Below are 26,351 nucleotides of genomic sequence, written 5' to 3' on the forward strand. Positions count from 1 at the left end.
TGATCCTCCCACCTCAGCCTCTGGAGTAGCTGGGGCTCCAGGTGTGCACTACCACACCTGGCTAATTTTTAAACAAATTTTGTAGAGATAGGGATCTTACGATATTGCCCAGGCTGGTCTCGAACTCCTGGGCTCAAGCAGTCCTCCTGCCTCAGCCTCCCAAAGTGCTGGGATTTCAGATGTGAGCCACTGTGCCTGGCCCCCTCTGCATTTTCTAAATTCTCCCGGCCTGAAGTTCCACTGATGATGATGAGCCCTGGAATTTGAGGTCAATAATCCTGCAGCTGAATGTCAGAGGAGTCTAATGTTTTAACAGAATAATTTTAATAATATAATTACATCATTTAAATCAAGTAGCTGATAATGTAATCGCCCAATGGGTTCTCCTTGCCCACTGCCCAGATAGAGCTGATTCATCAAGATGGGAGTTGCAATAGAGAAATAGTTTAATTTACACAGAGCTAGACTAAACAGGTGAACAGAGATTTAATACTCACATTAGCCTCCCTACAAATCTGGAGACTGGGGTTTTTTAAGGCTGATTTGGCAGGTTGCGGGGGTCAGGGAAGTGAGTGCTGATTGGTCAGGTCGGAGATGCTATCACAGTGGGGCCCGAGTGGGTTCTTGCTGAATCCTGTTCCTGGGTGGGATCACAGAGCTGGTTGAGCCAGATTATGGGTCTGGGTGGCTCCGGCTGGTGCATCAGAGTGAGGCTCTGGAGAATACCTCAAGCACTGATCTTAGGTTTTGCTATAGTGATGTTATCCCTAGGAACAATTAGGGAGGTTCAGGATCTTGTGGCCTCTGGTTACAGTGACTCCTAAACCATAATTTCTAAACTTGTGGCTAATTGGTTAGTCTTAACAAAGGCAGCCTGGTCCTCAGGCAAGAAGGGGGTTTGTTTGGGAAAGGGTTGTTATCTTTGTTTCAAAGTTAAACTTATTTATTTTTTTTTTTTTTTGAGACAGAGTCTCGCTCTGTGGCCCAGGCTGGAGTGCAGTGGCCGGATCTCAGCTCACTGCAAGCTCCGCCTCCTGGGTTTACGCCATTCTCCCGCCTCAGCATCCCAAGTAGATGGGACTACAGGCGCCCGCTACCTCGCCCAGCTAGTTTTTTGTATTTTTTAAGTAGAGACGGGGTTTCACCGTGTTAGCCAGGCTGGTCTCGATCTGCTGACCTCGTGATCCGCCCTCCTTGGCCTCCCAAAGTGCTGGGATTACAGGCTTGAGCCACCGCGCCCGGCCCAAAGTTAAACTTTTAAGTTCCTCCCAAAGTTAGTCCGGCCTACACCCAGGAATGAACAAGGGCAGTTTGGAGGGTAGAAGCAAGATGAAGTCAGTTTGGTCAGATCTCTTTCACTGTCATAATTTTCTCACTTACAATTCTTGCAAAGATGATTTCAATAACACAATCCAGGGAAGTGGGACTTTGTTTTTTTTTTAGATTCAGGGGGTACATATGCTTGTTACACAGGTATTACAGGTAACATACATACATGTATACATGCGATACATACTACCTACAATGTCCAATGGACATTGTATCCAATAGGTAACTTTTCAACTGTCACCCTCCTCCCTCCCCACCCCACTTTTGGAGTTCCCAGAGTCTATTGTCTCATCTTTATGTCCATGTGTACCTTTTGTTTAGCTCCTACTTGTAAGTGAGAACACGAGATACTTATTTTCTGTTTATGTGTTCTGTTTCTGTGAGGATAATGGCCTCCAGCTCCATCCATGTTGCTGCAGAGGACATGATTTCATTCTTTTTTATGGCTGTGAGAAGTCCAATCTTACGAATAAAGCAATAGTCCAGCAAGAAGTAAAGAAAAGTAGTGTATTGCTTAGAAAGAGCAGCTGTCTGAAATCTTTCCAGTGAGCCCCAGCTGCACTTCATTTTATTTCCTGCCTGTGAGATTCCCCTGTATTCTATTTCTTTCTTAGGCTAGTTTGAGTGGGTTACTGTTCATAAAATCAAATGTCACTAAGGTATAGTTTCATACCCTTTCCTGATTTTTTTAAGTCTTAAAAAGCTAGGGACCTAGAGTTGTACTACCGTGATATAATAAAGAAAATTGATCTCAAATCAACCTCATTCTATATGCTCATTGTTAATGTGAGGAAATAGTCTGTGATAGGAATATAAGGAGTATTCATCACAATTTTATTTTTTCTTTCAATACTAGGGAAAAGATTCAATATCCATAGTGTGGAATTATTATAATGGCTGCAAAATGTGGAGAGTTTTTAGTAGAAAAATGATAATGCTATGTTTTGGAAAAGAAAAAATTCAATCTTTTCTGCCTTCTAAAACTTGATGAACTTTACAGGTTACCCCACTGCCAAAAAAAAGGAAAAAAAAAAAATCAACACTTAAATCCCAGGTAACTCAGATTCATACTCCATCAGAATTAAAAAAAAAAAAAAACTAACTGAGCTTTGTGGTACAGGAATATTTTAAAGAAATATTCCTGAACAAACATTCTTCCTATTTTGAAGAGGCAACTGTGTTCTTTAAAGCTGGGCTTCTGCCCGGCACAGTGGCTCACGCCTATAATCCCAGCACTTTGGGAGGCCAAGACAGGGGGATCATCTGAGGTCAGGAGTTTGAGACCAGCCTGGCCAACATAGTGAAACCCCATCTATACTAAAAAATACAAAAATTAGCTGGGCGTGGTAGCACGCACCTGTAATCTCAGCTACTCAGGGGCCTGAGACAGAAGAATCGCTTGAACCCAGAAGGTGGAGGTTGCAATGAGCCAAGATGGTACCACTGCACTACAACCTGGGTGACAGAACAAGACTCTGTCTCAAGAAAAATTAAAATTAAAAATTAAGAAGAAAAAAACCAGCACTTTGGGAGGCCGAGGCGGGCGGATCGTGAGGTCAGGAGATCGAGACCACAGTGAAACCCCGTCTCTACTAAAAATACAAAAAATTAGCCGGGCGTGGTGGCGGGCGCCTGTAGTCCCAGCTACTCGGGAGGCTGAGGCAGGAGAATGGCGTGAACCCGGGAGGCGGAGCTTGCAGTGAGCCAAGATCGCGCCACTATACTCCAGCCTGGGCGACAGAGCTAGACTCCGTCTCAAAAAAAAAAAAAAAGAAGACAAAAAAAAAAAAAGCTTGGCGTTTGAAGGTGCAGACCCTAGGGGGATAGTTTACCAATTTCTTTGAGATCAACAGATAAGCTATAGTTCTTAACACAGTGCTTAGCACATATAATAAATGCTCAGTGGCTGGGCGCGGTGGCTCACGCCTGTAATCCTAGCACTTTGGGAGGCCGAGGCAGGTGGATCACGAGGTCAAGAGATAGAGACCATCCTGGCTAACAGGGTGAAACCCCATCTCTACTAAATACAAAAAATCAGCCAGGCGTGGTGGTGGGCACCTGTAGTCCCCGCTACTTGGGAGGCTGAGGCAGGAGAATGTCGTGAACCCGGGAGGCGGAGCTTGCAGTGAGCTGAGATCACACCACTGCACTCCAGCCTGGGCTACAAAGTGAGACTCCGTCTCAAAAAAACAAAACCAAAAACAAAAACAAACAAAAAAATCACTCAGTATGGAATAATTTGTTGAATATACAGATGCAACATTCATCACTTTCTGTGAATGACAAAGGTGTATGGTTATGAGAATCTAGTTTACAGCTTTGCTAACTTGAATGTGTATATGACTTTACTGGGGATCTTGTTAAACTACAGGTTCTAACAGAGTAGGTCTGGGATGGGGCCTGAGAGTCTGATTCCCTGACATGTTCCAAGGTGATGCCAGTCTTGCTCTGGGGATACTATGAGTTACAAGAACCTAATTGTATTTATCTCAGTTAAAAATAGATGCATTGAGGCCGGGCGTGGTGGCTCGTGCCTGTAATCCCAGCACTTTGGGAGGCCGAGGCAGGTGGATCACTTGAGGTCAGGAGTTCAAGACCAGCCTGGCCAACATGGTGAAACCCCCATCTCTACTAAAAATAAAAAAATTAGCCAGGCATAATGGCAGGTGCCTATAATCCCAGCTACTTGGGAGGCTGAGGCAGGAGAATCACTTGAACCCAGGAGGCAGAGGATGCAGTAAGCCAAGATAATGCCATTGCACTCCAGCCTGGGTGACAGAGCAAGACTCCATCTCAAAAAAAAAAAGGTGCAGTAATTACCCAAAAGTGGAAATCCAACTTGAGGAATGCCATGGTAATTAAATTGTGTTATGGAAAAATATTACAAAATGGGAAAATAGTTCTAATGCTGTACCTTAAGTTTTTAGGTAAATCTACCCAATATATATGAGTATAATCATACCGTATATCATAACTAAAGACCATTTTGCAAAGACTGTTAACTATTTGGGATGGCAAAGCCAGCAACTTTATAGCTAGGTTCATATTAAGTTGTAATTACAGTGTTTTGGAGACAAGCCAGAACATTAAAATTGATTTTAAAATAAGGATAGTTATGTGCAGAGGCATAACATGAGAAACGGTACCAATTTCGGGTGAAGACTGAGAAATTTTCAAAGATTTTTTCTTCTCTCATCATGCTTGATCTGTTTCTCTGCACATGTCATTAACTGGGCAATATAAAGTTGATTGCTTTCCAATAGAAAGTCTAAGAGGGCCGGGCACAGTGGCTCACGCCTGTAATCCCAGCACTTTGGGAGGCCGAGGCAGGCAGACCACCTGAGGTCAGGAGTTCGAGACCAGCCTGGCCAACATGGTGAAACCCTGTCTCTACTTAAAAAAAACCCAAAAATTAGCTGAGTATGATGGCAGGGACCTGTAATCCCAGCTACTCAAGAGGCTGAGGCAGAAGAATCGCTTGAACTCGGGAGTAGGAGGTTTCAGTGAGCCGAGATCGCACCATTGTACTCCAGTCTGAGGGACAAGAGCGAGACTTTGTCTAAAAAAAAAAAAAAAGAAGAAGAAGACGAAAGTCTAAGAGAAAAAACCCACTGGAAAATTACAAATGGAATCCTGTTATAACATGCCGGAATGAGATTTAAAACTTGGCCTTTGAACAACAGAAATCTTGGCACTGCAGCCAGTAAAAATTCCTAAAGCAACTTCTACCTCTTTAATTCTCAAATAATTCCACTCACCTCTCACCCTGCAACTAATGTCTTTTTCTTTAGAATCTATCATTTTTAGGAACAGTGTTTTGGAATGACATTCATCTAGGTACATTGCAACAAAAAATTAAATTTGAGGTTATGTTTTTTATTTGTTGCTGGACTTTTTTTCTTGCTCCAGTGGATTTTCATCAGTGTTAGTGACCACTTTTAGAAATGCCAATTAAAATTTTAAGCCATGAAAATGGTGGGAATTTGAGAGGATTTACTTTTTGCACCTCTTTATGGCATGTGGTTCCCTGTCTTATGTTTGCTTATTTTTACTAATTGATTGATTGATTGATTTTGAGACAAGGACTTGCTTGTTGCCCAGGCTGGAGTGCAGTGGCGTCATCTCAGGTCACTGCAACCTCCACCTCCTGGGCTCAAGTGATTCTCCCACCAGTGCACCCCACCACACTCAGCTAATTTTTTTTTAAGTTTTTTTTTTTTTTTTTGGTGGAGATGAGGCTCACTATATTGCCCAGGCTGGTCTCAGACTCCCAGGCTCAAGCCATCCTTGCACCTCAGCCTCCCGACATGCTGGGATCACAGATATGAGCCACTGTGCCCAGCTGTCCTGTTTTATTTTTAGTTTTCAAAACAAATTAGATTTTTAAAACGTTTAAAGGACTTTTGTTTATTGGAGAATCACAAAGTTTAGATAGGTACATGAGGGTTCAGTCTACAAAATGCCAAAGCAATTATTCAACTCAGCATACCAGTCAAACTGTCTAACATTGTATAGACTTAAAACATATTGCCTAAATTTTTATCTGTCAGTCAGTGGGATTGTGTTTAACTCCATTTGGACTGAAATGGAAGTTTTTCACTTTTTGTTTTGTCCTGCTAACTAGATTTTAAATTTCCTATTTTAAAAAATTTCCTTAATTACTTTCACAATATTTTATTTATTTTTTTAGAGACAGGGTTTTGCTCTGTCGCCCTGCCTGGAGTGCAGTGGTGTGATCACGGCTCAATGCAGCCTTGACCTCCTGGGCTCAAGTAGTCCTCCTGCCTCAGTGTCCAAAGTAGCTGGGACTACAGGCATGTGCCCCCATGCCCGGCTGAAGCTAATTTTTTTATTCTTTGTAGAGACAGGGTCTCACAGTATTGTCCAGTCTGGTCTTGAACTCCTGGACTCAAGTGATCCTCCCACCTCCGCCTCCCAAAGTGCTGGGATTGCAGGTGGGAGCCACTGTGCCCGGCTAAAATTATACTGTTTTAAACAGAGTATTGAAGCTTGCAAATCAAGAAAAATGAAAAAAACACTTCCCTATTTTCCACTCCCCATTATAGATATAAGGTATAGTTGTGTGGTTGAACACTTCATATAAGTTAACCTCACTTAGCCATGGCTTTGATTCTCAAAGAGATTCCATTATCTTCATTCAGTTCTCATGGCCAAGGCCTCCCTGCCAGCCAAGTAGCCTACAAATGCCTGTATTTCATCACAATAGGCACCGAGTGTGTACAGAGCTATAAATGCTACTTGAAGAAACCCACTAAACTCACCAATAAGGATCTGTTCATTGTTTTTGAAGTAAACTAGAGGGCTTTCGTAAAATACTCTGGTCTCAAGAAAAGTAAGGATGTTTCCTTCTACACAAATACTAATACTTGAAATAATTGAAAGGAAATAGATTGAAATTAAATTTAGAATATGGAATTGAAAACACATCCACTTATTTTAAGAGTTGTGATAATACTGAAGTGAGCTAAATGGTTTTACTTTTAACATTGTTGACGTGTGCATTGGAGAATGTACTTTCTTATTACTGCAGGTACTGAAATTTCCCATACATAGCAAGCCCTGAAATTCAGTTGTAGCAATTTTCTTGATAACGTCAAAATGAAATTGTTCTTTCTATACATGGATTATTGTGATTGTTATTTTAGCCACACACGGTACTGGGCTCCATGGTTCTGAAGGAGGAGATGCAGGCACAGGACTGGGTTATGTCAGGGACTCTCCATGTTCAAAAAACTCATCATACAAATAGCTGATGGACTGACATTTTAAAAAATAAAACAAGCTGAACCTTCACCACAGATAGTTTGAGAAGCTCTGGTCTAAAATGTTTCCTACAATGTAATAGGTGCTCTGTATTACTTGACGAATATATGAATAAATGAATGAATTAATTAAAATATACCAATGATTAGTTAAAATATTTCCTTATAGCAATGTTTATGTATTGTGTATGACAGTTTGGTTGTCCAGTATTTATTATCTGTAATAAGGTGAATGAACGTTGAGTCAAGAGTCTTTCACTTAAGGCTGGGCACGATGACTCACGCCTGTGATCCCAGCACTTTGGGAGGCTGAAGCGGGCATATCACGTGAGGTCAGGAGTTCGAGACCAGCGTGGCCAACATGATGAAACCCCATGTCTACTAAAAATACAAAAAAAAAAAAAAATTAGCCAAGCATGGTGGCAGGCGCCTATAATCGCAGCTACTCAGGAGGCTGAGGCAGGAGAATTGCTTGAACCCGGGAGGCGGAGGTTGCAGTGAGCTGAGATTGTACCACTGCACTCCAGCCTGGGTGACAGAGCAACACTCTGTCTCAAAAAAAAAAAAAGTGTCTTTCACTTATTAACCATGTTATCTGCATGTTGTTCCATCAGCCTCTATTGGCTTTTAGAATTTCCTCATTCAGGTTCAAATGAAACAGAATGTGGAAGTATTTTTTGTAAAACTGGATTTACAAATGTGAGGTTTCATTGTCACTAAAATATAAGCCATTTTTTATTCTAAGATCTAGCATCACCACCCTTCCCTATAAAGTATGAATTATGAAGGCAACTAGAGAAGAGCGAAACTCCAGTTCTCTACTGCCTAACCCCTCTGCACATCTGGATGATGCCCACACTGTATCACAGCGATAAAAATCCTTCAGAATCCTACAGCGCCTTCTGAATACCAGGCAGAGAATACATTATGTTTGATATGGTTTTAGTCAAATATATTTTAACTCTTTAAAAATTAATTATTCAAGCCAGGCACAGTGGCTCATGCCTGTAATTCCAGCACTTTGGGAGGCCGAGGCAGAGAAAGATTGCTTGAGGTCAGGAATTTTACTTGAGACCAGACTGGGCAATATAGTGAGATTTTGTCTCTTCAAAAAATTTTAAAAATTAAAAAAATATATTCAATATAGCCACATGGTATCTGCCCATTAACCAGACAATATTATTAACCAAATCTTCCTATTCATGCCAGTAAAATGTATTAAGTACTATAGATGCTCAGATATATTATATGGTTTTCTCCAAACTTATCCTTCAAAAAAGAGGGAGTTGCTTTATATTTGGGTCCTTACTAAGTCATGCTACAGAGCTCTCTGTCAATTACATAACTTTGACAGAAAAAGTAATGCCTTAAAAAAACACATTAGCATGGAAATTATTCAATTAATGCTAGTTTTAGATACTCAAAGTGGTCACCGGGAATTGCTAGAAAAGATAGCAAAGACATTTAACATGAATTTAATCACTGATTCCTCACAATCACTGGTGTGACTATCAATGTAAATAAGTCTTTTAAATCTCACTTTAAAAAACAATGCTGTATGTGATTATGTCGTAAAAATCATCAAGAATAAACATCTAAAAGATGCATTATACTATTAAGCAAATTGACAGTTTCCATTGGCATCTGTTATTGAATGAACTGGGTCTCCCTATGGCCCCCAAATTCATATATTGAAGCCCTAACTCCCAACATAGCTGTATTTGAAGATAGGCCTTTACAAAGGTTTAATTACAAAGGTTTAACCTTTACAAAGGTTAAATCAGGTCATTAGCATGGGCTCTATTCCAATATGACCACTGTCTTTATAAGAAGAAGAAATTAGGACACACACATATACAGAGGAAAGGCCATGTGAAGACACAGTGAGAAAACAGTCATCTACAAGCCAGGGAGAGAGGCTTCCAGGGAAACCAAGCCTGCCAACACCTTGGTCTTGGACTTCAGCCTCCAAAACTATGAGAAAATAAATTTCTGTTGTTTAAGCCACCCAGTCTGTGGTACTTCGCTATGGCAACTTTAGCACACTGATAGAGTATCCCATAGGCTGCTTCAAATGGTGGAGTATCCCGTACAAACAGACGGAAGTTCAGATGGTGTGCCCTCGATACATTCCAGCTGACTCACAGTGGCCCTAGTGATCATGAGGAAGAAGACAGCAGCAAAGATGTCTGTAAAGAGTTTGATTGCAATTGTTCTATAAAATAATCATGGAAATAAGCAGTGTTTTTAAAATAATATTTTTAAATATCAAAAGTTAACATTTAGGGCTAGGTGCGATGGCTCACGCCTATAATCCCAGCACTTTGGGAAGCTGAGGTGGGAGGACTGATTGAGCTCAGGAGTTTGAGACCAGCCTGAGCGATATAATGAGACCTTGTCTTTACAAAAACTTTAAAAAATTAGCTGAGTGTGGTGGAACACGCCTGTAGCCCAGCTATGCAGGAGGCTGAGGTGGGAGAACCACTTGAGCCTGGGAGGTAGAGGTTGCAGTGAGCTGAGATGGCACCACTGCACTCCAGCCTGGGTGACAGAGTGAGACCCTGTCTCAAAAAAGTAAAATGAGAATACAATATTTAAAGAGTTAAAATTTAACTATTTTATCTAAATCCCTTTAAGTTTATTCAAGTTTGCCAAAAGCTTTCTTTTGGTGAGTTTTCATTGGAGATAATGGGAGATTACATTATAATTAGGGTTTAGGCAAACAGGCTTTTTCAAATTAGTATACAGTCCTGCAATGTAGAAATATAATATTTAGTACTGGTGATGAGTCAAATTAACTTTGAAATGAAAATGACATTATTGTGTATATAATTCACTTTATTAAAGTGAGTTTCAAATAAAACAAATGCTGTTTGGGTAAGTTTGGTGGGGGTTGATCTATATAGTAGATATATAATATAAATAACTGTTTTTCAATGATACATCAAATTAGAACCCTCTCCTTTACCCCATGCCCTGACATCAGTTGCCATTGGGCCATCCTTTTGCCTGGTATCTGGGCCATCCTTTTGCCATTGGGACATCCTTTTGCCTGGTGGTCTAGGTGATGGCAGTTTTCTGGTTCATAGAAAATGCTGGCATTTCGAGTATAAATGCAGATGTCCAGTGACGTCTTCCCATTTATTTTGCTTTCTGATGTTCTTTTTCTCTTAAGAAACCGTGTATTTCTCATTCTAATGAGTTACAAGTAGTCCCAAATAATGTATTTCCTTGAAATGTTTATGCAGAAGAAATCATTCTCTACCCAAGTTCCTCACTGAAGACATCATATCACTGAGAAAGGACTTCTCTTTGAACAAGGACATGCTCCAAGAAGAAGATACACAAAGTGGTGATTATATAAAAAGGGAACATTTAAACACAAATTTTCTAGCCTAGTTACCTCTATGACACAACAGACAAAATGCATGTGTGTACTCTTATCTTCAAAGTTTCCCTACCAGGGAAACTTTTACCAAAATCAGAAGCAATTGCACCAATCTAAAGAGTTTTTCTTGTGAGGGAGTAAAACTTGTGAACCACAGCATATAAAGAAAAATAATGTGAATATTATCATTGCCTTTTATTAAAATAAACATGCAGAGGCAGAGTTGCATACAAAATAGGTAATAGGTTATAAACTGAAGCATGAGTTTCTGTCAAAGTGAGGATTTAGGTGCGTGTGAATTTCATGCAAATGGCCTTTAGGTGCTTCCAAGTCCACCTAGCCTGAAGAATGTAATGACACTCGATGAAAATAAATTATTCATGTGAATAGCATCAAGGGTCTAATGGGTGGAACTAAATGTGCCCACAACACTGGTAGTGTGCTTTTCCAGGGGATCTGGGTAACAACTAACATCAATCACTACAGAGTCATAATCCTGCAGCACCTAATATAATGCTGTATATTCAATAGATGGTTAATAAGTACAAATTAAACCAGTAAGTGTCTTGTCAATGTAGCTTTGCAAAACTGCAGAAGGGATAGTGAAAACATGGGTGGGTCCTGGGACTTTTTTTTAACCATACCCTTAAATTCTTTTTCATTATACAGTTATTTCTGTAGTGCATGCCATGGAAATGTGAAATTTATAGAATTACAAACATCTAGGAGAAAATAGACCAGTATATTAAATTGAATAAAATGTATGCCGCTGGAAAGATGATCCTGGAGTATTTATCAATGGCGTGGGTGTCGATTCTCATGCTCACGTAGCTGCTTCTCTGACTTTTCCTCTGTGGGGAGCTCCTCTCTGAGGCCAGGGTCAGCTGCACCATCATCCTGTCAGGCTTCTCTCCATTCTCTGGCATGTAGTTGTCCAGGTCGTTCACCTCCCCGTCACTGTAGTTGCCATCCAGCATCACAGTGCGGGGCGGAGGTAATCCACTGGTGCAGGGAAGCTGCAAACACAGCAAACACACTGGGGTGTGAGCTCAGCATCACCTCTCAGAAGCCCTTCAAAAGGAACTGCATAGTGGAGGGTGTTACCTTTTTCTGGTTTCTGGTATTCCCAGTTTGGGAAGAGGGTAAGTATCTTTTTTTTTTTTTTTTTTTTTTTTTTTTTTTGAGACTTGAGTTTCGCTCTCATTGCCCAGGCTGGAGTGCAATGGCACAATCAATCTCAGCTCACTGCAACCTCTGCCTCCGGGGTTCAAGCGATTCTCCTGCCTCCGCCTCCCAAGTAGCTAGGATTACAGACACGCACCACCACGCCAGGCGGATTTTTTGTACTTTTAGTAGAGACGGGGTTTCATCATGTTGGCCAGGCTGGTCTCAAACTCCTGCTCTCAGGTGATCCACCCACCTCAGCCTCCCAAAGTGCTGGGATTACAGGCGTGAGTCACTGAGCCCAGCCTGGTATCCATTTTTGCTGATCTAAAATCTGCATACTGACTCTTAGGAAATATCACAATGCCATACCAAAGACCAAGAAGAATGCCATGATTCATAGATCACCCTGTTCTCCATGAGATCATAAGCTGTTATGAGCCCTTGATGAAAATGTTTACAGATCACATTATTACAAGTGTGTGCATGAACATGTGCATTTGCCATGGGGATGGGGATTGGCATTGTGGGGATAGATTACTGCAATATGGTTAGAGTTTGCTGGGGGAGATAACCCCTGAGCTGCACACTGCAGGAGGAAAGGAGAGTCAGGTGGGAGGGAAGATAACCTGGGGAAAGGTGGAGGATGCATGAGGTTACATATGAAAAAAGATTTCCTAGAATGAGAAAGTTCTTCCCTGGACAATTCTTTTATTACACCTTTATGTTCATAAATAATTTGTTCCACCATGTTAAATTGTCATTTATTTTTCTCCTGGGATTCCCTCACTAAACTATGAACAACACCAAGAAGTTCCCTAACGCTTAACTAAGACATGGTCCAAGTATGTGGTAAGCGCAAAATAAATGTTTCAATGAATGAAAGATGTCACCCAAAGTAAATTTCATAATGACTTGAAATACACCAATTTGTTTGCTCTTCACAACAACCCTGTGAAGTAGGCACAGGAGAGGGTTTCATGACCCTGCTTTACAGGGGAGGTCTGCCCTGCCTGAGGTTCCAGAACTAGATCAGGCTCCATCCTGACCAGACACTATAAGCGCATGGCAAAGTCACCTTCTCCCGCAGCTTCTGTTCCTTCCTCTCCTGCACGGTGGTCAGGTAGTTGACAGCCGCGTACTCCAGCACTGAGAGGAAAACGAACACAAAGCTGACCCAGAGGTAGATGTCCACGGCCTTGATGTAGGAGACACGTGGCATGGAGGCGTTCACACCCGTGATGATGGTGGACATTGTCAGCACCGTTGTGATACCTGCAAGCACAAGAATGAGAAACAAGTGTTTGCTTGCCTTTCAACAAACACGGGATGGTTTCATGCCTCTGCTCATTTGTCCCTGCTGCTCCCTCAACCTAGAATGTTGCCATCCCTGCTCCACTGTCTAGCAAACACCTACACATCTTTCAAGATTTAGCTTTTCATGAAGCTTTTCCTGTTCCTCTCCCCCTGCATCCCTACCCTTTCACCCCTCTGCGTACCCTGTGTATTCATCATAGCATCTGTGTCACTATTCTTCTGCAAAGAACCCTAGACATTTTGACATTAAAACATTTGTTTCAATTCAAGTTTTACAAAATAAGAGGTTGCATGTATGAACAGGTATATATGTTTCTTATAACTACTGCTCCATCAAGGGGAAAAAGCCCATAAGGTTTATTTTAATATCATGTCCTGGCTCTTGGTGTGCAGTCCTGTTGTCCCGGGCCTGTGTTGACAGCTGCCAGGGCACCCCCAGCAGCCACCACCATGCTGGACCTAGCTGCCCATTCAGCATTGTTCACTTGAGGATTCATGGGTCAATTTCACTAAGGATGACAATATTAACTTCATTTATAGGAAACAGATTTTAAAACTAGAGTGTTTATCTATTTAGCACAGTAACTGTTCAAGCTATGGAACAACTGTTAGAGGACAAGGCATCTGTCCATGGAAATTTGCCCAGGATTTCAAATTAAGCTCAGAACATTTGTTTGGCAAACATCAAATCACAGGGGATTGGGGTCATCTTAAGGGCCAGCTCCAATCCAGTTTCACTAAAACCTGGTGGGTCGCATTCTCCCCTGCAGCCCCTGAACTGTCTGAGCAATGGTGGTGTGTATAAATGGGTACAATACTTAAGGTGAGAAAAAGAGCTGATGGCAAATAGCCATAAGTGGAATGCTTATAGAGAAAGGATTCTCAGACTTGAGTGCATAGAATAATTACTGGGAAAACCTGTAAAAAATGCAGGTTCCTGATCCTCCCTCAGAGATTCTCATTCTATAGATGCAGATGAGACCCAGGACCCTTCGTTTTTAACAATTTCCCACAAAGATTCTATCACAAAGAGCCCTTGAGCTACCATTTGAGAAACACTGTTATAGGACATGATTCATTTTGTAGGTGAGCAAAGAAGGCACCTAAAGACCAGGCTCACCCACCCTGGAACATGGCTTTGACAAGACTAAAGGGGGTCTGTTTGGATGGGCACCTGCAGAGTCCTGGAAAGCATTTTGCTACATAGATTCCTAATTATGGGATTTTACCTATAAATAAATAACTCTTGAGTTTTTCCAAGTCATAACGCCAAAAGGGGTTCAGAATCAATTTGAAAAGAATGGTTTTATCTGGAAGGAATTGTTAATACCTATATTTGCAGATGCTTGGAATATGCACTTGAGATATTCCTTACCTAAGGGGACTCTGGCAGGCACAGCTCTGCGGTCGATCCAGAAGGACACCCAGGACAGCATGACCATTAGGGTGGCGGGGAAATAAGTTTGGAGCAAGAAGAAGAAGATATGGCGACGCAACGTGAAGTTAATGTACAGACGGTTGTACCAGCCTGGGGGACACAGGAATAAAAGACAGTACACATCATGGCTCCTTCATAAAACACATTTTATTCAGGAAATCGTAAGTGCCTTAGACACTCCAATGGACTCTTGGACCATGTCTTTATAAGGTGAAAGTGAGAGAAATCATGGAACAAAGTGATTATACAGCAACACATACCACCTGGGTGCATCTGTTTCGAGAAACCTTTGGCCCTTGTCCTATTTACAAAGGGAACCCCTTGAAAAGATCATTTAAATTTTTTTCTTTTTTTAAGACAGGGTCTCGCTCTGTCACCAGGCTGGAGTGCAGTGGTGCAATCTTGGCTCACAGCAGCCTCGAACTCCTGGGTGCAAGCAATCCTCCCACCTCAGCCTCCCAAGTAGCTGGTACCACTACACCGAATGAATTTTTAAATTTTTCTGGTAGAGACTGGGTCTTGCTATGTTCACCAGGCTGGTCTTGAACTCCCGGCTTCGAGTGATCCACCCACTTCAGCCTCCCAAAATGCTGACATTACAGGTATGAACCACCATCATGCCTGGGTCATTTAAACTCCTGTTACTCCCATTACCTGGTCTAGGGTTCAGCAACCTCACTATCACCTGGGAGCTTGTTATAAATGCAGATACCTGGGCCCCAACCCAAACCTACTTAATTGGACGTCCATTGAACAGTATTCTCGGCTAGGCGCGGTGGCTCATGCCTGTAATCCCAGCACTTTGGGAGGCCGAGGTGGGAGGATCACTTGAGCTCAGGAGTTCGAGTTTACAGTGAGCTATGATCGCCCCACTGCACTCCAGCTTGAGCCACAGAGTGAGACCCTGTCTCTATTAGGAAAAAAACAAATATGTATATGTGTATATATATATATGTATATGTATATTTATTATTTGTTCATAATTCATATGCACGTCAAAGTTTGAGAAGCACTGATTTAAACAATCTCTTTAGATTCCTTAAAGGGAGAAATGTGCTTTAAGTTAAAAAAGAAAGTTACATACAACATTGTATTTAGGAACACAGTGAACAATCACAGGTCCAGCTACATTTTAGCTCTTCTTTTGTATCCTTACAAGGAAAACATATGCATGGAGGAGTTGAAGAGAAAGGGAGGATGATGGGAAAAAAAAGGAAAAGGCCTTATATGCATGAGATGCCTAGGACTGAAAATAAAATGGATGGGGACTTGGCAATATGAACTTGGAAACTTGGCATCCCGGGTCATTATAATGCATGGGACACGCCTCTGGTTACCAGCAAGCTACTGCAGAGGGATTGGCAGAATGCTGAGGGTCAAAAGAACAGGGTTCCCCCAAGGAACCAATACTTTTGGGGTGATGGATACAGGAGATAATATGTGCTGGGTTGCAGTGCTATGTTGGTTCTCCCTCTTACAGATTAGAAAGACCATGGGGTATTTAAAAAGAATGTGTTTCCCTGTGCAGTCAGTTGCGCAAATTTTAGCCATAGAAACTGCATGAAGATTTGAGCAAAATCATCCTGAAAGGTGACTGGTCAAAAAAGAGGCAAGAAGCACAATTCACAGTTACAAAGATATGGAATCAACCTGAGTGTCCATCAACAGATGAATGGATAAAGAGAATATGGTATATACACACCATGGAATACCACTCTCCCATAAAAAAAAAGATGAAATAATGTCTTTTGCAGTAACTTAGATGGAACTGGAGGCCATTATTCTAGGTGAAATAACTCAGGAATTGAAAAGCAGATACCACATGTTCTTACTCATAAGTGGGAGGTAAGCTATGGGAACATAAAGGCATACAGAGTGGTATAGTGGACACTGGAGACTCAGAAGCGGGGAGGGTGGGAGGAGAGTGATGGATGAAAAACTACCTATTGGGTACAATGTACACCACTCAGGTGACAGATGTACTAAAATCCTAGACTTCAGCCGGGCACAGTGGTTCACACCTGTAATCCCAGCACTTTGGGAGGCCAAGGCGGGCAACTCATTTGAGGTCAAAAGTTCGAGACCAGCCTGGCCAACATGGTGAAACCCCATCCCTACTAAAAATATAAAAATTAGCCAGCCTTGATAGTGGGTGCCTGTAATCCCAGCTACTTGGGAGGCTGAGGCAGGAGAATTGCTTGAACCCGGGAGGCAGAGGTTGCAGTGAGTCCAGACCTGGCCATTGCACTCCAGCCCGGGCAACAGAGTGAGACTCCGTTTCAAAACAAAACAAAACAAAACAAAACAATCCTAGACTTCACCACTATACAATTCATTGATGTAATCAAAACCCACTAGTATTCCCATTAGTATCCCTAAAACTATTTAATTTTTTTTTTTTTTTAAAGGCAAGAAATGGAGCGAGTTAACCTCAGCTATTTAGTGCAGGCAAACTCCCAGTAGAGAGATCACAGAGCATGCCCTCAGGCAACAGGAGAGGGTGAGCCTGTCCCCACCCTTGATTCAAAAAGGAACAACTGGGTCCACAGGGGACTGCACTGAGACTTAGAAGGGAGTCACCAGGAGGGGCTGTGCAAGCAGCACAGCAAGAGCAGACTGGTCAAGAGTGGAGTGACCCCACGGGGCTGGCTGGAGCAGCGAGAACGTAAATTGAAAACAACAGACCTGAATTATACTTGTTTCTTGCTGTCAAGGAGGGGGCTCAGATCGGCATATCATGGCTGAGATGCCTACTAAGCTGGCAATGCGATTGTCTCAAATAAACCCGCTCGCGCGGCTTATGTTTTCAGTCCTTACTAATTTTTTAGGTTATTACTCTGATGCATTGGTGGTATCAAAAAAATCACTTCCACCCACTGCTTGCTACCTATTAGATTTCACTTAGGATTTCTGTCTTTAGTTTCTTTTCTTTTCTTTTCTTTTTTGAGACAGGGTCTCACTCTGTCGCCCAGGCTGGAGTGCAGTGGCGTGATCTCGGCTCACTGTACCCTCGAACTCCAGGGCTCAAGGGATCTCCCACCTTAGCCTTCTGGGTAGCTGGAACTACAGGTATGTGCCACCATGCTTGGCTAATTTTTGTATTTTTAGTAGAGACTGAGTTTCGCCATGTTGGCCAGGCTGGTCTTGAACTCCTAAGCTCAAGCGATGCATCCACCTTGGCCTCCCAAAGTGCTGGGACATGAGCCACTGCACCCTGCCTCTGTCTTTAGTTTCAAATATAAGTGACACTGCTCAATTGATGACCAATTCAAACCTTTCCTGTAATAGAGGGCGAACCTCTGAGACCAAGCTGAAGCCGCCCTCTCAGCCCCCACCCCACACTTACCTGTGCTGCTGTAGAAAGCCAGTTTGGTGGTAGTGTGGAATTCTTGAATGAGGAACTGGGAGAGTGAGATCCGTTCATCTGTCTTTAAGGAGTCGTTGCCTTTTTTCCAGTACAGCATGAGGTCATCTTCTGTATAGGCATCTGAAAAGACAGGGGCCAGCGTCAGACATAAGGTGGTGGCAAGACAGGATGGTCTGTGGGGCTACGTGGAAGCTGTGCCCTGACCTCCCACACTGATACTGGGATTGTGATATGATAGTTTGAAAAACAAACCACAGTCTAAATAAAGCAAAACAATATCCAAAAAGACAAATTTAATTATCTCCACTCTTCCAAAAGTCATCAGAGCAAAGTTCTCAAGCCCAAATGCTCATACTTCCTGCAAAAGGTTCACCCTACAATTCGGCCTGCCATTTATTAGGTTCAATCAAATGAAATTGCTATTTTTGTAAGTTAGAAATAGTTAAATATTGGCAAAATTTCACATGGCTCAGCCTTACAAACAGGGAGTAATTTAGCCTTTTCCTTTCTTCTTTCAAAGTGTGGCGACTCATCAATTGATGGCAAGTATCTGTAAACACTATCAGGTAATAAAGGCTGCATTTTAGCAAGAAAAGACCCACAAAGATATGGGAGTGGAACAAGTCCCTCCTCTGTAGGACTCCAGTTACTCCTACTCAGGGTAAAGTCGAAGTGACTCCATGATCATCACCCTTTCTGGTGCTACCATTTCCCCTTCCCTCACCTGCTTCCGGTGACCTCCAAGTGAACAAACCTACCTCCAGCCTGAGCATAACTGAGGAAAAGCCGCATGGCACTGCCAGTCCAGTCTGCTCAAGTGTAAACAATTCCTTCCAGGACTCCCTGGCACTATTTTATTCCTGTTTTCTAACACTTGACCTGTGTGATGGTCAGTTTCATGAGTCAACTCGGCTTGGCTGTGGTACCCAATTATGCAATCAAACAGTAATCTGTAACAGTGTTTTGCTGGTGTGACTAACATCTACAACCAGTGGACTTTAAAGGGGATTTTCCTGGATAATCTGGGTGGGCCTGATTCCATCAGGTGAAAGGCCTTAGGGGCAGAGCTGAGGCTTCCTGGAAGAAGAAATCCCACCTGTGGACTGTGGCATCCGCTCCTGCCCCAGAGCGCCCCTCCTGCACTCCCGATGGCCTGCCCCGCAGATGTGGGACTCTTAGCCAGCACCCACAATCCCGCTAGCCACTTCCGTGCAATAAATCTCTACTCTGTATATCCTACTGGTTCTGTTTATTTGGTGGAGCCATGACCGATACAACCTGAAAAAAGGCTACATTCCAGATGGAGGCAGAAGCTGCCCAGGCATAGTGGGGAAAACTAAGTTCTGGAGACAATGAACTCAGTATTTCAGTCTGGCTCTACCACCGAGCTCTGTCCCTCCTTTGTAAAATGATGACAACCTGCTCATCAGGCTCTTGTGAGGGTTGCATGACAAGGCAGAGGTAAAGCCATTGTGCAATAAGCAGCCACTCCCTTGGTCCTGGGTTTTATTACACCCTTTCCCCACATCCAATGCCCTAGGCAGCTGTCCCTTTGGCCCCAGTGGTGTGTGATGTCAACATCCCTGCACTCCTTGGTCCCAGGTGATTGGAGCCAGGGGACAAACACCTGATCCACTGCCACAAGCCCAGGCTGGCTTACAAAGTGCCCTGGACCAGTGAGAACCCTCACTCGGGCTTTGACACTGCCAGGGAGTGCCAGCGTTCAGGGGGAGTGTAGGAGTCACAAGGGTGTCCCCTGTGCTGTCAGAGAAAGTGTTTTGGCAGGGAGGAGAAAGGAGCGGACATGTAGAGGGACAGAGATGCATGTGGATATGGATCATTTTACACAGCTTCAGCCTGGCTCTTTCTGTGGCCTGGTTTCTGGGGTGTGTGTGTGTGTGTGTGTGTGTTGTGTTAAAATACACATAACATAAAATTTACCATCTTAACCTTTAGTGTAACTTCAGTGGTATTGCACTACATTCTTAGTGTTGTATTTATGATGCATGATAAATATAATGAAAATTATACTACATGAAAATTACTACATAAATACAACCATTCTTATGGTTGGACATACCATTTGCCAATGTATATTCTCCCATTCGTGGGTTGCATTTACTCTGTTGATAATGTTTTGATGCACAGCATTTTTAAATTTTCATGTAGTATTTATGTTGTACTACATTACCACATAAATACAACCATTATGATGGTCATACCACCATCCATCTCTAGAACTCTTTTCATCTTCCCAAACTGAAGCTCCATACCCATTTAACAATAACCCCTCATCCCTGTTTCCCCTCCCCCCAGCCTCTGGCAACCACCATTCTACTTTCTGTCTCTATAATTTTGACTCTGCTAAGTACCTCTTAAAAGTGAAATCATACAGTATTTGTCTTTTGCGATTGGCGGATTTCACTTAGCACACTGCCCTCAAGTTTCATTCGTGCTGTAGCATGTATCGGAAACCCTTGTGTTTTAAGGCTGAACACTCTTCCACTGTATGCAGATACCACATTCTGTGTATCCATTCATCCAGTGATGGACACTTGGGTTGTTTTCATGTTTTAGCAATTGTGAATAAAACTGCTATAAATATGAGTATACAAGTTCCTTTTCAAGACCCTGCTTTCAATTATTTTGGTTATATACCCAGAAATGGATTTGTTGGATCATATGTTCTTAATTTTTTTTTTTTTTTTTTGAGACAGGGCTCTTGCTTTCTCACCCAGGCTGGAGTGCAGTGGTACAATCATAGCTCACTGCAGGCTCAGGCTCTTGGGCTCCAGTGATTCTCCTGCTTCAGCCTCCCGAGTAGCTGGGACCACAGGTACCAGCCACCATGCCCGGCACATTTTTGTATTTTTTGTAGAGACAGAGTCTTACTATGTTCCCCGGGCTGGTCTTCAACTTCTGGACTCAAGTGATCCTCTAACCCCAGCCACCCACAGTGCTGGGATTACAGGTGTGAGCAACCGTGCCCAGCCATTGTTTTAATTTTTTGAGGAGCTGTTTTCCCCAGTGGCTGCACCATTATACATTACTACCCACAAAGCATAAGGGTTCTAATTTATTCACATCCTCCTCAGCATTGTTTTCTGTTTTGTTGACAGTATTCATCCCAGTAAATGTAACTCATTGTAGTTTTTGTTTGCATTTTCCTAATGATTAGCGATGTTGAACATCTTTTCATGTGCTTCTTGGCCATTTGTATACCTTCTTTGGAGAAATGTCTATTCAAGTCTTTTGTCCATTTTTTTAAAGCAGATTGTTTTGTTGTTGTTGTTGAGTTTTAGTTGTTCTCTTTATATTCCGGATATCAATCTTAATCAGATAGATGATTTATCAATATATTCTCCCATTTGTGGGTTGTCTTTTTACTCTGTTGATAATGTCGATGCTCAAAATTAACAATTTTCATGTAGTCCAATTTGCGTATTTTTTCTTTTGTCACCTGCGCCTATGGTGTCACAGGGCCTGGTTTCTAGCTTTTCCAGGATGTCTGTGTGTGTGCAAGCTTCCTGAAGTCGCTTGTTGTGCTTGAGAATCTCATCCACCACACGAACTCGCAGTGGCAGTTCCCTAGGGCAACTGTTGTCAAACTTGTTTTGGCCAGGAAATCCTTTCTTCAGCAGAAATTACATTCAGAAGAGCAATAAAACATATCAAAAATGAGCTCTCTGGATGAACTCGTGTGTGTGTGTGTCTGTGTGTGTGTGTGTGTCTGTGTGTGTGTGTGTGTCTGTGTGTGTGTGTGTGTGTGTGTGTGTGTGTTGGGCAAAGGGCCTGGAAGGAGACCCACATTCGCTTATCCCTCTCCTTCCCCTCCCCAAGCAGTTACCCTGACTCAATAGAACAAAGTTTAAAACCATTGCCACAGGGCATTAAAAAGGCCAGTTATGGCGATGAAGATTTTAGTTTCAAATTTGTTCCTGATATTTAAAATTACCCTAGACCTAGCTTCAATCTAACACATTACTTTAAAAGTATAGTCATGAAGGCTGGGCGCAGTGGCTCACGCCTGTAATCCCAGCACTTTGGGAGGCCAAGGCAGGTGGATCACAAGGTCAGCCATTCGAGACCAGCCTGGCCAATATAGTGAAACTCCGTCTCTACCAAAAATACAAAAAATTAGCCAGGTGTGGTGGCAGACACCTGTAATCCCAGCTCCTCGGGGGGCTGAGGCAGGAGAATCACTTGAACCTGGGAGGCAGAGGTTGCAGTGAGCAGAGAGACCACACCACTGCATTCCTGCCCAGGGGACAGTGTGAGACTCAGACTCAAAAAAAAAAAAAAAAAAAAAAAAAAAGTCTACTCATGAATAAGGAACACACACTGTTCCTGCAGCTGAGAGTTAGAGGTGTCGAGAATTATCAGGAGCTGTGTGCTGATGCCTGGGCACAAGTCTACTCACAGCTTTCAATTTCAAGAGAGCACGTTTGTGTGTCCAAGGGAAATCGGCTGAAGTCCATGTTGCACATTGCAGTTACTGTAACCCTAGGGCGAAAAAGACAAAATTGATTTATTCAGAGCCTGCAAAAGACAAGTGCAAAATGATAAAACAAACAGAAAAGCCTCTGCTTCCTTCCAATATCATAAATGCCTCTTCTCATACTTCATAAGCAATGTGTCAGGGTTTAGATAAGTAGCTTAAGAGAGATACCCTCACTGGAGTACTCTTTGGCATTTATGTTTAACCCAAGGGTCAGTGTGAGGCAAATAGAATGTCTCTGCTAACTCTTATCACATTCAAGCATTTTAAAGAAGCAATGGTCTCAATCAATATAATAATGTGAAATAAAAACTTACATGATGTGGTTTCTTAAAAGAAGCCCTAGGAGCATATGTTGTTCTCCCGTTTCAGATAAATTCCAGGTCTTTTGCTCTTTTATTGATTTTATTGATATTCAATATCGTATACAATACGGTGTACACTTACCCCAGTTGCCAAGCCTGGCACTTTTTCTTTAACAATGTTGATATTTTTATATTGATAATAGTATAGTGGACATATGTGTTGTTAGTGGATAATTCCTTGGAGATCAAAGTAATGGAAAAACACTGAAAGGTCTTATTGTGTTAACAGGCAAGCACTTGCTGACATTGAGTGATTTTATTTCAGAGTTTACGCTGGGAAAGAGGCTTCTGCATCAAAAGCCAAACACATACAGATCATTCTTCACAGGTGAAAAGGCTCCTATCCAGTGGGAAATTTCGCAGCAGGACACGATTAACTCTTCTTCGCTGGTGCCGAGTGGACTACTTTTCCTTCGACCACGCAATATTTGTTATGTAAAAGTTGTGGAAATTATATGAATAATTCATGGTCAAAAAGAAAAATCACTTTTAATTTAAATGGAAATTTCAAGGAAAAGAGCATTCTTGAAATGGAATTTTTCAAACATTTGCCTCATTTTTTCCCACTGCTTTGAGGATGGAATGGTTGTATTCTATCTATGAGGCATTTTTGATTGCCAGCAGCTGGGTGGTCTTATGTCTCCCGGAAATCCTGATAAACAGGGAATGTTAGAGTGCAGGGGTCGAGGTGGGGGTCAGGCTGGCAGCTGACTCAGATGTCTCATGGATGGGTTTCCATTTCTGTGGGTACATCATCGCATAACGATGCCCAATGGCATCATCAACATGAAATAAGCTAAGAACTAACTTCAGGGACACTTGGAGCTAACTTTAGGGACATAGAATGCCCAATGAAGGAAATGTTTTGCTACGAACAAGGGGACTGAATACTCCTTCTCTTTCTGTTAGTTGGTACAGGAATAGCTGTTTTCAGATTTACAGACATAATCAGAATGGGTCTTCCCACCCTGAGTTGATGCTTCTCTCCATATAACCTATACATAAAACAACTATTTGTGATGTAATCAAAGCCCATGTTTATTGTCATTTCCACAAATCCCTTTAAAGGATTCATTGGAGGGGCTCTTCCCTGCCCTGGATGGAAACTTGGCAGGTCCCGTGGCTCTTCTGTTCACTCTCATGTAATAGTCAAAACCCTCTTAAGTTACAAACAACACCTTAATTCAGAAATTAAGAGTTTTGGTTTGAGGTATTCATTAGCTTCAAAGTTCATTCAAATGAAGACTTCTGCTGTCCCTCCTCAGCTAAGATAAAAAGTTGGCATTTGACGGGTGTAGTGGCAGGTGCCTGTAGTCCCAGCTACTCAGGAGGCTGAGGCAGGAAAATTACTTGAACCTGGGAGGCAGTGGTTGCAGCGAGCCAAGATCGCACCACTGCACTCCAGCCTGGGCGACAGAGCGAGACTCCATCGAAAAAATAAAAAAATAAAAAAACAAGTTGGCATTTGAGCGATCAGTTTCTGCCCATCTCCGATCTCCTCCCGCACAGGTGGAAGTGCAAGGAGACAGGGAGGTGGGCGCAGGGTAGTTCTGTGGCTGGGCAGTTTCCTGCTCTCTGGGCCTGCTACCTGGTGGAAGCTGATACTTTTTTCCTGGCTTCCTCACTCCCACGACTGTGTGCCTCCACACTGCAGGCTTCTGTTCTCCAGCTCTTGGTTCACCCACCGTCCTCTCCACGTACACTCACAGATAAGTACAGGCTGATCCCACTGCAGCAAAAACTTCTGACTCTGCCCCCAGGGTGGTTAGACAGCTCTTCTCTCCCACCTAACTGCACAGTGTCCCAAACTGCAGGCACACACACACCAAACTTTCTGAGCGGTCCCAGTGAAGGCCCACTCACGGCAGGCCCACAGTGCTCTCCCGGGAAAATTTCATAAATCTTTCCTTTCTCCCGCTGTCATTGACTCCTCTTCTTCTTTTTTCGTTTTTCTTTCTTTCTTTCTTTTTTTTTTTTTTTACAGTGTCGCTCTGTCTCCCAGGCTGGAGTGCAGTGGTGTGATCTTAGCTCACTGCAACCTCCACCTCCCTGGTTCAAACAATTCTCCAGCCTCAGCCTCCAGAGTAGCTGGGACTACAGACATGTGCCACCATGCCTGGCTAATTTTTGTATTTTTAGTAGAGATGGGATCTCACCATGTTGGCCAGGCTGGTCTCAAACTCCTGACTTCAGATGATCCACCTGCCTCAGCCTTCCAAAGGGCTGGGATTACGGCCTGAGCCACCACGCCCGGCCTCACTGACTCTTTTATATCTTGAAGTTGACTAGGGATTCAAAAGTCATGGAACTGGTTTTTCAATATTACCTTAGTAATATTTACCAAGCATAACAGAGCATCTTACTTGTGGATTTCGGTTTTTATTGTATGCTGATGCCTAGGAAACTGTTCTCATCATCCTATTATCTGTGGCTCCCTGCTCCTCCTCCCACTGCACTGCTGCATTCCTCATTTGCGTACTAAGATTGGGTTCTGTGCCTGTCTCCTCCACTAGCCTGCAGTCCTGGGAAGGACAGTGACCTCTATTCCTGTCTTTATGTCCCCAGAGCTTGATCTAGAACCTGGCATGGCTTCATTCGTACAACTCCGCAGGCCACCGTGGCACCCAGGAGGCTGTTAATAAGAATCTGGTGGAGTAATCAATGAGTGAATGAAGTGAGGAGATGGTTAATTAGATGTATTTTAGGAGCTGGCCAGTGGCTGACAGAGCTGACATATTTTCCTTAAAATAAATTCCAAAGTGGTGGTCTTCAGTAACTCAGATCTCTTTTTTTTTTTTCATTTAAATTGAACAAACTCATAACTCTATTTGCAATGAGAAATTAACTCATCTGTTTTCAGGCACAGAGAGGGAAAGGAGGTGTTCTCCTGGTGGGTGAGGCTCACTGAGGATTTTTTATTCTGAACATACAAAAGATGTTCTACTCCCTTCTTGCACTCACATCCAGTGGTGCACCGGACTAGACTTCTATAGGCTTTCGGGAGCTGATTGCTAGATTTTTAGGAAGCTTGTGAGCCAGTTGTTAAACACAGTCACTATTAAACATTAAAATTAAATGTCACATTAAAAAACATAAATAATAGCTTCCAGTTCCAAAATCGTGGCATAGAGGCAAGCTGCTTCACTCCCCACCACCGAAAACCAAAAACAAATATATCACGCTAAGATTTTCACCAGCAACAACCCAGAGCTCAAGGATGAGGATGAGACAGTTCCCTGGGCCACAGAGAAGTAGAAAAACTGAGATGACAGTAGGAGAACTGGACTTACACATCCCTGATGCTCCTCTCTCCCATTCTACCTGCCACCAAATGCATGGAAAATCTCCCCCCAACTCATGACTTCTACACTGGAAAAAGTGAAATTGAGGTGATCAGTCAGATTCCCTACCTTCTTGGGTTCCCTGGCAGGAGATTTCTCCTTAGCTTAACCAACGGGAAGCATCATGATTGCCTGAAGGGTGAAATAGCCCTGAGAACAGGCAGAGACAAAGGGGAGGCAGGACTACCACCCTCATCCTGGAAATTATGCTCTGTAACCTGACCAAAGGAGTTGCCAAATCAGAGTGGTTGTTCAGTAGTACTGTAGGAAGAACATTCTGTAGGTCCCGTGGGCACGAACTCCTAGCCAGACTTCCCACACTGCTGGGATAATCCCCTCGGGACCTCCCCGATTTGGGACT

At 42.7% G+C, this 26,351-nt stretch overlaps 1 protein-coding gene across 1 annotated transcript in view; it reads right to left on the minus strand.

Moving 5' to 3' along the window:
- Positions 1–9,932: 9,932 nt before the first annotated feature.
- Positions 9,933–26,351, minus strand: part of GABRR1 (gamma-aminobutyric acid type A receptor rho1 subunit) — a 41,313-nt gene continuing 24,894 nt past the window's right edge. Inside the window, exons 6-10 of the mRNA XM_031667311.1 lie at positions 22,207–22,289; positions 17,766–17,906; positions 14,357–14,509; positions 12,743–12,939; positions 9,933–11,516 (exon numbers count right to left, since the gene is read on the minus strand). Coding sequence (XP_031523171.1) covers positions 11,223–11,516; positions 12,743–12,939; positions 14,357–14,509; positions 17,766–17,906; positions 22,207–22,289 — 868 coding nt within the window. The 3' untranslated portion in view covers positions 9,933–11,222. The remainder of the gene's footprint in view (positions 11,517–12,742; positions 12,940–14,356; positions 14,510–17,765; positions 17,907–22,206; positions 22,290–26,351) is intronic.

This window comes from Papio anubis, chromosome 6 (genome assembly GCF_008728515.1).
Source record: "Papio anubis isolate 15944 chromosome 6, Panubis1.0, whole genome shotgun sequence".
In the NCBI taxonomy this organism is placed as follows: domain Eukaryota; kingdom Metazoa; phylum Chordata; class Mammalia; order Primates; family Cercopithecidae; genus Papio; species Papio anubis.